The 13,216-nt window shown below is 46.7% G+C and overlaps 1 protein-coding gene across 1 annotated transcript in view; it reads right to left on the bottom strand.

The window, feature by feature from the left end:
- Positions 1-8,722: 8,722 nt before the first annotated feature.
- Tgm3 (transglutaminase 3) overlaps positions 8,723-13,216 on the bottom strand; it is a 39,247-nt gene continuing 34,753 nt past the window's right edge. Inside the window, exons 12-13 of the mRNA XM_048811207.1 lie at positions 9,761-9,894; positions 8,723-9,325 (exon numbers count right to left, since the gene is read on the bottom strand). Coding sequence (XP_048667164.1) covers positions 9,178-9,325; positions 9,761-9,894 — 282 coding nt within the window. The 3' untranslated portion in view covers positions 8,723-9,177. The remainder of the gene's footprint in view (positions 9,326-9,760; positions 9,895-13,216) is intronic.

Genomic DNA, 13,216 nt, shown 5'->3' with positions numbered 1-13,216 from the left:
AGGCATGGTAAATGTGCAGGTTTAGTCAGTGAAACCTGAAGGGTGTGTGAGGTTGATGGAATTGCTGCATGAACACTCCTCTGTCATTGCAGTTTTGCACAGTACAAGTTATGCCTCATGAAGGGAGGGCACATTGAACTTATCACATAATGTCACCAAGCACCATGTTGCTATGGTTTGGACCCTAAGTGTCCCCAGAAGTCCATGTGTTAAAGGTTTACTCCCCAATCTATGGCATTATTGAGAGGTGGTCAAACCTTAAAGAGGTGGGGCCTAGTGGGAGGCCTTTAGATCATTGGGAGTGTGCCCTTGAAGGGAGTAGTGAGATCGTAGCCCCTCCTCACTCTTTCGAGTTCTGGCAATGAATTGAGGGGTTTTACTCCACCATTTGACCCCCCCACCTCCACCCCATGATGTGCTGCCTCACCAAAAATAACGGGCTGAAATTTCATGGACTGAAATCTCCACAAGTATGAAAAACAAACCTTTCTCTTTAGAGGGTAATCATCTCAGGTATTTTGTTACAGTAACTGAAAACTGACCAACATACATATTTTGTGATATGATATCACTACATTATTTTAAAAAATACTATAGTTGATCATAAAAGAAAGGCTTGTATGGGAGCAAGGAACAGAGAGAACTTGCTCTAAACCACTGTTTCCCCTTGGTACCAGGGAATAATAATATCCACCTTTGGAGGTTGCTGAGAGGACAAATTATGTACTGGCAAGGGGAGCCCCTGGTACTGGGCATGCTCCAGGTTGAATGTAGCTCTCTGAGGCTGGCTTCCCAAGGAAATTGTGATACAGGTTGGGAGGGAGAGTGGCCCAGAGCCAGAAGAGGAGGCCAAAGAGGTTGCTTCTGGGAAGAGGGATTCTTGGGTCCCCTGCCAATGACACTGCCTCAGCATAGGAATGAGAGAGCCAATAACTTAGCAATTACAGAAAAGGAGACTTGAAGGAGTCGTCCAAGAGTACTTTCACAGGGCTGGGCACCATAGCAGAGACACTTCCTTGATATTCTGCATCATTTACCTTCCTGTCTCTTTGTAACCCTGTTATGGCATTTATAGCTGGACAGGTGGTACCGCATGACATGCAGATCAGGCACTGGAGCCAGACCACCCAGGAGTGAATCCCAGCTCTGTCCTCCGTTGACCTCACTTACCTGTGACCTCAGAAACTTCCTCATCTGCAAATGGCAATAAGACTAGCACTATCCTTAAGAATTGCTGGAAGGGTTAAATAAATACCTCTCAAAGTCTTAGAACAGAGACCAACAGAGTGTTCGCTCTCAGTGAATGGGAGAAATGACAATTTTTTCAGTCATTCCAAGCGGTCACTTCATTCATCATTTAATTCATTCAGTTATTCATCCACAATATCATTCGTTTAACTCTTTCATGAACATATATGGGTGCTTAATTTATACCTGATACTGTCTAGATGTGGAGGTTGTAGGGCTAAAAAAAGAAATGGTTCTTGTACATGACAAGTACATGGTCTAGGAGAGGGGACAAAGACATAGGCCAGTTGACTTTAAGTCAAAATGTTCTAAAAAAAGACCTGTGCACAGTGAAGGGGAGAGCAGAGGGAGGAGAGGCCATGAGTGTTTGGGATGCGGCCAGGTGGAGAGATTCAGGAAAAGCTTCCCACAAGAGGGGACTTTTGAGTTGGGTGCTGGAGAGCGAATAAATGTTTTCATGGAGATGGAAACTAATAATATTTAATAATATATTTTGGTGCATAACAAACCACGTGAAAATGTGATACAGCAAGCAGATCTGTGGTTGGCTACTTGGATTAGGCTCAGTTTTCTACCAGTCTTCATTTTAAATTCATTCCTTTAGTAGATGTGGAGGTAGTTTTTATTGTTGCATCTAAGTTATGCAAATTTATTTGCATAAGATTATTTGTAGTATCCTTTTATTATTCTTCAAATAACTTATTTCTTTTCTTTTTTTTTTTTTTTTGATACTGGGGATTGAACTCAGTGACACTTGACCACATCCCCAACCCTATTTTGTATTTTATTTAGAGACAGTGTCTCATTGAGTTGCTTAGTGCCTCACTTTTGCTGAGGCTAGCTTTGAACTTGCCATCCTCCTGTCTCAGCCTCCCTAGCCACTGGGATTACAGATGTGTGCCACCACGTCCAGCTTTTTATTTCTGATGTTTGTCATTGTATCTTTAGTTTTTTCCTGATCAGTCTGGCTATAGATTTAAGGAGGAAGCTGCATTTATTGATTTCTTTCTTTGTTTCTAATATAGGATACAGATTTTCTTCAGCATAGGATGGGGTTTGTCCTGGTGAGTCTTTCTCAACATAAGCCATCACTTTCCCCAGATGTTTGGAGCCACTTAATTGCAAATCTGCACCAGCATTGGTGTCCTGGTGGTCACAGTATTAAATATTGTGTCACGAAAAGTGTGGCCCAGTTGGGTACATTGGTACATGCCTGTAATCCCAGCAACTCAGGAGGCTGAGGCAGGAGGATTTCAAGTTCAAGGCCAGCCTCAGGAACGTAGCAAGACATTGTTTCAAAAATAAGAATTTTAAAAAGGGGTGCATGCATGGGTGTGGCTCAGGGGTAAAATCCCTCTAGGTTCAATTATGTGTGTGTGCGTGCGTGTGTGTGTGTGTATGTGTATGTATGTATGTGTATGTATGTATGTGTGTGTGTGTGTGTGTGTGTGTGTGTATATATATATATAAATAAATAAAACTGANTATATATATATATATATAATGGCCCAAGTCCCTAAAAGTCCTCCTTGTTCTGCCCCCTACTCAAGGGCCCTCAAGTCCACTCCCATAGTATTTATTGTTGTGGTCCTGCTGTCTTAAGTGGGCTAATTTCCACATATCCTTTTGGACCACAGTCTCTTTATTCTCTATTTAGGACTGAGGGTCTCTAACTGATTTATGCCGTGACTCAACATTTACTGGCCTGGAAACGCAGAGAGAGGGTGGAACAGACCCTGAGTGGGGCTCTGTTTCCTTGTAGAGGAGAGGCTTCTCTAGCGTCTCCCACATGGCGGGATACTAATAGGAAGGGCGTCATCCATCTCTATGGGCTTCGAGGGTTCAGGGGCCTCTGGAGAACCCAAATCTCTGAGGTCTCCATCCAGATGACCCTCTCCACATCCCCTGGGATGATATGGAATGAAGATGGGCTCTCCTCCAAATTACTGTTCTTACGCCACTCCTGGTACCACCGATTAGCTGGTCCTCCAGATAATAGACCCGGAGCTGGAGTTAGGAAGTTAAGAGATTTGTTGAGTGTGTGATAGACTTTGAAAGATAACAGGGGGAGAAATCAGGGATGTGCAAATGAGAGCTTCCGTCTGCAATGGAGATCTGTCAATTTCAGTCACCCTGAAGGGGAGCCCCAGAGCAAAAATCGCCCACTAGAGGAACCCAGTGATGGGCAGAATTCAACAGGTGCCGTTTCTCCTGCTGGCTCAGTCATTGCCTGGAGCTACCCAGGAAGAGCATGCCTCAAATGCTGAAAAGGAGCCAGAAGGTGCTATCAGCTGAAGCTGTCAGCTAACTGCCCTCCTTGCAGAGGAACAAGATATTTCTCTTTTTTTAAATTAATTTTTTAATATATTCCTCTCTTTTAAATTAATTTTTAATATATGACAGCAGAATGCATTACTATTTGTATTACACATATAGAGCACGATTTTTCATATCTCTGGTTGTATACAAAGTATATTCACACCAATTCATGTCTTCATACAGGTACTTTGGATAATGATATTCATCACATTCCACCATCATTTCTAACCTCATGCCCCCTCCCTTCCCCTCCCACCCCTCTGCCCTATCTAGAGTTTGTCTATTCCTCCCCATGTTCCCCCTCCCTACCCCACTATAAATAAGCCTCCTTATATCAGAGAAAACATTTGGTACCTGTTTTTTTTTTTTTTTTGGAGGGGGGAATTGGCTAACTTCACTTAGCATTATATTCTCCAGCTCCATCCATTTACTGCAAATGCCATGATTTTATTCTCTTTTATTGCTGAGTAATATTCAATTGGCACATTTATTTTATCCATTCATCTACTGAAGGGCATCTAGGTTGGTTCCACAGTTTAGCTATTGTGAATAGTGCTGCTGTAAACATTGATGTGACTGTGTCCCTGTAATATGTTTTTAAGTCTTTTGGGTATAGACCAAGGAGAAGGATAGCTAGGTCAAATGGTGGTTCCATTCCCAGTGTTCCAAGGAATATTTGTACTGATTTCCATATTGGCTGCACCAATTTGCTGTCCCACCAGCAGTGTATGAGTGTGCCTTTTCCCCCACATCCTTGCCAACACTTACTGTTGTTTGTTTTCATAATGGTTGGCATTCTGACTGGAGTGAGATGAAATCTTTCAGTAGTTTTGATTTGCATTTATCTAATTGCTAGTTTTTTTATATATTTATTTATTGATTGTATATCCTCTTCTGAGAAGTGTCTCTTCAGGTCCTTGGCCCATTTATTGATTGGGTTATTTGGCTTTTTTTTTTTTTTTTTGATTTTTAGCTTTTTGATTCTTTATATACCCTAGAGATTAGTGCTCTATCTGATGTGTGAGGGGTAAACATTTGCTCCCAAGATGTAGGTTCTCTATTCACTTCACAGATTGTTTCTTTTGCTGAGAAGAAACTTTTTAGTTTGAATCCATCCCATTTATTGATTTTTGATTTTAATTCTTGTGCTAAGGAAGTTGGGACCTAATCCGACATGATGAAGATTAGGGCCTTTTTCTTCTATTAGATGCAGGGTCTCTGATTTAATTCCTAGTCCTTGATCCACTTTGAGTGTAGTTTTGTGCATGGTGAGAGACAGGGGTTTAATTTCACTTTGTTGCATATGGATTTCCAGTTTTCCCAGCACCATTTGTTGAAGAGGCTATATTTTCTCCAATGTATGTTTTTGGTGCCTTTGTCTAATATAAGATAATTGTAATTTTGTGGGTTAGTCTGTGTGTCCTCTATTCTGTACCATTGGTCTACAAGTCTATTTTGGTGCCAATACCATGCTGTTTTGTTATTATTGCTCTGTAGTATAATTTAGGGTCTGGTATAGTGATGTCACCTGCTTCATTCTTCCTGCTAAGGATTGCTTTAGCTATTCTGGGTCTCTTATATTTCCAGATGAATTTCATGATTGCTTTTTCTATTTCTATGAGGAATGCCATTGGGATTTTGATCAGAATTGCATTAAATCTGTATAGTGCATTTGGTAGTATGGTCATATTGCCAATGTTAATTCTGCCTATCCAAGAGCAAGGTAGATCTTTCCATCTTCTAAGATCTTCTTTGTTTTCTTTCTTTAGGGCTCTATAGTTTTCATTGTATAGATCTTTCATCTCTTTCGGTGTTGATTCCCAAGTTTTTTTTTTTGGGGGGGGGGCTTTTGTAAATGGGGTAGTTTCCCTCATTTCCTTTTCAGAGGATTTGCACGGATATACAGAAATGCCTTTGATTTATGGCTGATGATTTTGTTTCCTGCTATGTTGCTGAATTCATTTACTAGTTCTAGAAGTTTTCTGGTGGAATTTTTGGGTCTTCTAGGTATAGAGTCATATTATTGAAGCCAGAATTAGACAGGCAGTCAGTATAGATAGGTAAATTGAGTCAGGTCGGATCCAGGAGGCCAATTTTGAGTGAGTCCGGGAAGTTGGAGACTGTCCCCTGAGGGATTGGAATGTTAATTCCTTCAGAGCCCTTCTTCCACCCTTATCCAGAACCTGCCCCTGCTCCAACCTGTTGCCAAGGTATCCTGTCCCAGGAATTTACCCTCCCTACAGGGAGCTAGAAGTTGTGAATTAATATGTCCTGGGCTGCTCCATCCTGCCCTTCCCCCTTCAGCCCACCTGTTTCCCACCTTTGGGCATCCCACGGAGCATTCCTGGGCCTAGTCATGTAGGCAGAAAGGAGAAATATAAGGGTGGGGGAAGGCAGGAGAGCAGAGGAAGCCTAGGACATATAAAAAGGGCAGAACACCTCGCTTCTTGGGGTACCAGGATACCAGCTATGGCCCCCTTCTCCCTCCCGGGAGAAGTCTATGTTACCCCTTTTTAAATAAACCCTGCTTCATAAGCTTGCCTCGGCCGGCTTCTCTAATGTTCAAACTTCAACATGTGAGGAAGCAGGACTCATCCCCGACAACCAGAGGTATCATTATCAGCAAATAGTGCTAATTTGAGTTCTTCTTTTCCTATCCATATCCCTCTAATTTCTTTCATCTGTCTAATTGCTCTGGCCACTGTTTCAAGGACTATGTTGAATAGAAGTGGTGAGAGAGGGCATCCCTGTCTTGTTGCAGTTTTTAGAGGGAATGCCTTCCATTTTTCTCCATTTAAAATGATGTTGGCCCAGGGCTTAGCGTAGATAGCCTTTACGATGTTGAGATATGTTCCTGTTATCCCTAGTTTTTCTAGTGTTTTGAACATAAAGGGGTGCTGTATTTTGTCAAATGCTTTTTCTGTGTCTGTTGAGATGATCATATGATTCCTATCTATAAATCTATTGATGTGATGAATTACACTTATTGAAAAGGTATTTCTTGAAGGGACAAAGGATTGACACATATCCATGGTTGACACAAGAATGGATCAGGTGTTCTCATAAAGTGATCTTGGGCACTGTCCCAAGAGGGTGAGAACAGAAGTACGCAAAGCTTCTCAAGGGACTGGCTCTGAGAATTCACACCATCTCACCTCTGCCAGGTTTTATTGGCCGAAGCAGGCCAAACACTGAGGTTCATCTCCAATTCAAGGGGTAGAAAAAATTATTTTTTTTCTTAATTTGTTATTATATGATAACAGAATGCATTTTGATGTTGATCCATAATGGGGAGGGGGAAGGCATGGTAAAGTGGAGGAACTTTGATTGGGCAAAGGAGAGGGAGGGTGGGGGGGTTGCATGGGGGCAGGAAAGATGGTGAAATGAGGAAAAATTATTGTGGCTGGTAATTAGTGTAGCCCCAAGGAATGCTGGCTGGTGGAGATGATGCTTGAGGGTATTCGTCTGGGGTAAGCCTCCCATGAATGGAAGGAGATAGAAATTTCTGGGATTTCTTTCAGTCAGAATCCAGAGCAGAGGGAGTCTGTTTTACACAGATGATCCTCAGTGGGGTCTGGGGCAGGGTCTATGAGGAATAGAATGCCCCTATCCCCAAGCCAAGGCAAAGGGCTACCCCAAGAGTCCACAGAGAGGGGGAAGATGTTTAAAGAGGCGTCACAGCGCACCTCGCTCTGCAGCTGGGGGCCTGCTGTGCTCAGTCATCTGAGTGGGGGCCTGGTGGGAGTTCCTGGGGGCATTTAACATGGGGGCCAAATGTGGACAAGATTCTGCTGCTGACTTCCCTCAGGAGATTCGGGTAACTGCGTGAACTGCAGGCAGACGACAGGGCGTTTGAGGGCAGCCCACTGGTCTATTGCTTGGAGGGGCAAGATGGGGTGAGCTTCCCAAGGGCCAATGGCCCCCATGAAGTGGGCCACCATCGTGAAAGCACCACTGTGAACTTCCATGGCACATGGGTGGGGGGCTGTACTTCCAGGGCCAGAACCGAGAGGGCCACATTGGCCCACATCAGGAAACATGTCAGTAGGGAGACTGCAATGAAATACTGCCTGGTCAGGGATTGGTCGCCCCGCGACTTCAGCACCAGTGGAAGTGGACCTTTGCCACTGAGTCTCTCTCCACTGCTCTGGCTTTGAAGGAGCCAGCAAGGAAGGAAGAGAGGGACGACTAGGACAACTGTGCCCCCTTCACAAGCCTGGGGCAGGACTGAACTGAGCAGGAGGGGAGAGGTCTTGGGCTGATGTGGAGTCAAGGTTTCTATTTAGACCAGACGGATCCCTTTAACTGGGAGAGTGCGGTAGAATTGCCACAAAGGGATTAGCCAGAGCAAGTGACAGGAAAGCTATGGAATCTGCTTGGGGTTGTTTTAAGGGGCAAGGACTGAGGAATCTTTGAGGAGCACGTGTAAAGGCAGAGAAGGTTCTGGTCAACAGCACTGTGTGGCCAGCTGAAGTGGCACCTCTGTCCTGGGCGAGGCACCCAGGAGGTGCTGTGGTCTGGGTTCACAGACTGGAGGCTTGGTTCCCAGGGTGGCCGTGTATTAAGAGCTAGAAGGACTTTTAAGAGGGAGGGAGATTCTGGGGGGCCATTAGGTCACCAGGAGGTGCTGGACGGGATTAGGTAGTTCTCCTGGAACCTCAAGTTAATTTTCATGAGAACAAGTTGCTTTAACAGAGCAAGACAGTCCCTCTTACATATACTTCTGCCATCTGCTATGAAGGTCTCACCAGAGCTGATACCTCCAAAATGGTGAGTCAAGTGTTTCTTTTTTCTTTGAACATTATGTGGCCTCAGGAATTTTTGTTACAGCAACAGAAAATGGGGAAACATGTAGAGACATTTTTTAAAAGAGTTTGCCCAGCACACAGGGTGTCCTTGGAGCCTACTGTGACCAGAAACTCTCTCCTAAGGCAGCCTTATCTGTTTTTAGACCTCATGTTAGAAATCTTTCCATGAATTGGCTTGAAATGTCTTCCTATTTTTGCACCTGGAGCCCCACAGAAGAACTCCACCTCCTACGGGCATTGGAACACAGAGGACAGGGCCTCCCCCAAGTTCATCCTTTCTCCACAAGGATTTGACCCTGGCCCCTCTGTCTCCTCCACCAGCCCAGGCAAAACAGCAGTCGCTAGAGTTGTTGCCATGTGATTGCACTTATTTATTTTGAGTGTAAGGATGTTACGCTACAGCAGATCAACTAAGCATTCCCTGCCGTCCATGGTGACCCAAGGGCGGAGCAGATGTGTCCCAATTGCACGCTGGGGATCACCAAGCAGTCCAGACTGGCTCCTCCCCGTATCCATTTGGAGAGTGCCTGGGTCGGTGCTCTGACCGGCTTGAAGGGTGAGCAGGGTCATGGGGTTCACAGCAGGAAGCTGCAGCGGGGGCAGCAGCTGGGAATGTGCAAAAATGATTAAGTCACAGGCCAGCGATTAAGGCCTGGCCCGGAGTTGATGGGGGATGTGCTGGAAGTTCATGTCCGGCAGCCTCCGAGGGTGGAGTCTGGGCAACACGGGCAGGGGTCTCACTCCACGGGTGAGCGTCCCTGCTGCGTGGTACCCAGGTTTGTAGGGAGGGTGCCGGGGCCCTTTACTCAGCCACATCGATAGACAGCATGGCCTTGATGGCGGGGAACTTGTTGCAGGAGAAGTCAGCCAGCAGCTGCTTGGTGCCACTCCGGGTAGGCAGGATCTCAAAACGGACCTTGGACTGCTCCTTGGGGCGCAGAGCTGGCACGCTGATGGGGAAGGGTACAGAGCAGTGTTGATGTGAGAGACACAGACCTGGGGCCCCATGGGCCTTCTGTGACCCCAACCCTGACCACTTCTTCAGCTCCCTCCAGCTGCTTCTCTTGGTCACCTGGACCCTCTAGCCCTATGACACCCAACAGGGGACTGTGGGGGAAGATCCCTGGCCCTGTAAGCATGGGCCCTGAGGGCTGGCTCTTAGCTCTGGCGACTGGGACTTCCCAGGAGCTCAGGACTGGTGAACCCCCAAACCTAATGCAAATGCAGACTGTTGAGTTTCAAGACCACCTCCTCCTGCGCCCCCCCCCCCCACCAAAAAACGTGAAGAACTCAAGGCCAGAGAGAGCTCTGTCTGTCCTGCCCAGGGCAGGCCTTCTGTCCCTCTCTTGCCATCCCCTTACTAGCTGCTCCAGCCTGGGACTCACTCGATCTTGAGGTTGCCCCGAAGCAGGCCACTGCCCTCCACCATCAGCACACAGTCCTTGACCGGCTCGTTCAGGGGGTTGGAGAAGATCATCTGCACATTCAAAGGCTTCTGCACCTGAGCCTGATCCAGCACCTGTGGAGGAGAACGGCCACGTGGTGAGGGCGGGGCAGGATGAGGTGGTGACAGATGGGGGAGGTGTCACTGAGAACATCCTGAAAAGGGGAGGGCCATTTATTTAGCCCTTGTAAGTGCCCGATGGCTCTCAACATCCATGTAGGGGATTCTTAGCACCATCAACCCCATGCTATGGAGCTGAAAACTAGGCTCAGAGGGAGAGAAGGTCTCTTGCAGCAGCAGAGCGCAGGAGGGCTTCTCTGCTACTCCGCAGGGAAGGACAGCCCCCTGCTTCCCAGAACAGCTCATCCCAACTGCCAGCTGTTGGGGTGTTAGGACATTTTTCATGCTGAATTTAATAACATTTTCTTGAACCTCCCAGTAATTGGGCTTGTTTTTTTCGCCTTGAAGCCAGACTCTCTCTTCCAAAGAGGCCCCATGGCTTCTGAGGCTGCTCAGATCCCGACTCACAGCCAGAGCCCTTCACTCCTTGTCACAGGTGTTAGGTCCCCCCACCTCCATCCATGCCACTCTTCTTTGATGACAGCCCAGTCTACTGATTTCCTTCCAAACTTTGGTTCTGGGTGTGTCATGTTGTGGTCTGGGTAGGGCTCCAACACTGACCAGTCAAGGATAAAGAAAGTGAAGCCAGGACTCGGGGTCAGAAAAGTAACCTGGACTATTTAAAATGAAAGCTATTGTCCTTTTGGGGGGGGGCGGGTACTGGAGATTGAACTCAGGGGTACTCGACCACTGAGCCACATCCCCAGCCCTATTCTGTATTTTATTTAGAGACAGGGTCTCACTGAGTTGCTTAGTGCCTCGCTTTTGCTGAGGCTGCCTTTGAACTTGCAACCCTCCTGCCTCAGCCTCCCAAGCTGCTGGGATTACAGGTGTGTGCCGCCACGCCCAGAGAAAGCTGTTATCCTTCTGCAAAGAGCTGGCCAGCACTCTGGACAGACATACCTGGTAAAGACCGACAATTATCCCTCCTGTACTAGAAGGGACCAAATGAGATCACAGACAGGAAGGAAAGTATTATGGAAATTGTGTGGCTGGGGGAATTCTTTTCTTCTGCTTTTAGGATCACGGGAGGTTGCTGTGTTTTGTTAGTTTGGTTTTTGTTTTTCTTGTCATTAGTCCTCACAGCAACTCATTCCATAGTGACAAAGTGTTCAGACTAATGCAATAACTTGGGAAATCCACACACTAGGAGCAGCAGGGCCTAGCAGGTTCCAGAGCCTTTGCTCCTTTTGACAGGCCTTGCAATACTGACCAATAATTTGTGCATAGTTCAAGTGGTCTCGAGACGGTGTATGGTATAATTTTAAGAGTGAAGCACTATTTTAGGCTGTTAGGATATAACATAAGTAGATGTCATAGTTTTTCCATCGATATTTGAGATCTCCACGTGTTGTTTCTTTTTCTTTATTGCTATTGATCATCTTTTCTCCTACTAACCCTGATCTGTAAATACACCGGAAGGAGAGCCTGAGGACCACAGGTCACAGATTTGGAGGATGTCAACTTTTGGAACAGTATTTCGACTTTCTGACTCCACCACCTAAGGTCCTCAATGCTAATTGTCAATCAGTGCCAGATGAGATAATGGGATTTTACCCAAATTGTTATCTTTTTATACAAATCACCTTGGCGAGCTTAAAAATCTGTGCCGTGCTCTGAGTGAGCGAGGCCTTGATTTGTTCAATCAAGTCAAGAACGTCTCCATTGTCTGGAGGCTTTGAGGAGAGAACATGAGTGTAAGAAGGAAACTCAGGGGCGTTTCATAAAGATTAAAGGTTGACGATGGGACCCTTCTGGCCTGTGCGTGTTCTGATTTCCTTTGTAAAGATAAAGTAACCTTGATATGGAGATCCAAAAGACGTAGGGTTAAAATGTTGAATAAAAGATAACTCTAAGGAGGTCTGAAGATATTGGATAAAGGAATGGAATGGGGAAAAACAGCTTCATTTCAACACTCATCATTTTAAGGCAAAATGTTTTCATAACTGAGCTGGCTGCTAGCCACCGTCATTTTCTAGCCTGAGACATTGGAACGGACACTTGGCCATCCACACTTGGCCATCCGTTGTGTCAACAGAGATGGGGAGAGTGTCTTGGCAAAGCCTTGTGAAGCAAGAGGGCTATACAGTACAGGGGACATGAGGGGACAGACAATGCCATCTGTCCCCCCCCCCCGTGGGGGTTGGGGGGAAGAATTCGAGCCCAGACCAACAGCTCTGGCCGATCATGACCCAAGGAGGGCGTGCTTTGTGTTTTACGAATATTGATTATCTACTAAGAAACTGTGCCCTGGGGACAGTGAAAAGCCCGGAACACAGGGAGCACCTGCCTTCTTGGGTTTACAGTCAGGGAGGGGAGCAAATCATTGTACCAATAAACAAGAGATTTCAGCTGGGACAAATGCAGTGAAGGAAGAAGACGGGCAGGCAGAGTGTATAACTGGGGAGCAAGCTTGATTTGGGGGCGTCAGGAAAGGCTTCCCAGGGGAAATGGCACCCTGAAAGGGAAGTGTCTTATTATCCCTATGAGAGTGTGTCGGTGCTGATACATCCTGAGGCCCAGATCTGAGCCCATTTGTTTGCTCAGCCTGAGGTCAGAATTACTGCCTCTGCCTGCTGTCCTCATATGGGCCATCCAGGCACTGGGGAAGCTGTAGGGGGACAGGCAGGCTTAGAGTCCACACAGATGCTCCTTCTTGGCACTGAAGAAGGGACAGAGTGGTAGCTGGGGCCCCTGCATGGCAGGGCTCCTAGGAGGGAGTCTGGGAGCAGAGTCTGCAGACAAAGGCCAGCTCTGAACACAGAGAGAGGGTCCTAGGGCTCAGCCACTTTGGATGCTGCTATGGCGACCAACCTTGGAAAGGACATAGATTTAGGGGAAGGGGCCAGAGGTCTAGCCCCAGCTCTGTTAGGAACTGGCTGTTACCCTTTCTCTGGGCCTTGCTTTACCTACATGTGAATGACAGGATATAAGAACCTGAGATTTGGCTTCTAAGAGTCCATGATTCCACAACCCCTGGGCTCCAGAGGCTGGGGAGATGTGGGGAGTCAAGTCTGCTAGTTATCTGATCCATGGGCAGTGACTGAGCTGCAGCCATGGAAGGTCACTGGAGCTCTCCGTGGACCTGGGATTCCTGAGCCTGGACCTCTGGGATTCCTGGGCTCAGCATGGCCCAGAGTCCAGCACGTGCTCGGTAATGGTCCAACAGGCTAAAGCGAGCCCCTCCCCAGTCCTGCCTCACTGATGTCCCCAGTGGGTCTAGAATGGGAACCAAAGAAACAGCCAGCAACTGTGCCTGTTTATCTCTCCAGACAGG

Source organism: Marmota marmota, unplaced genomic scaffold, assembly GCF_001458135.2.
Source record: "Marmota marmota marmota unplaced genomic scaffold, marMar, whole genome shotgun sequence".
Taxonomy (NCBI): Eukaryota; Metazoa; Chordata; class Mammalia; order Rodentia; family Sciuridae; genus Marmota; species Marmota marmota.
This window is presented reverse-complemented; position numbering and strand designations above follow the sequence as displayed.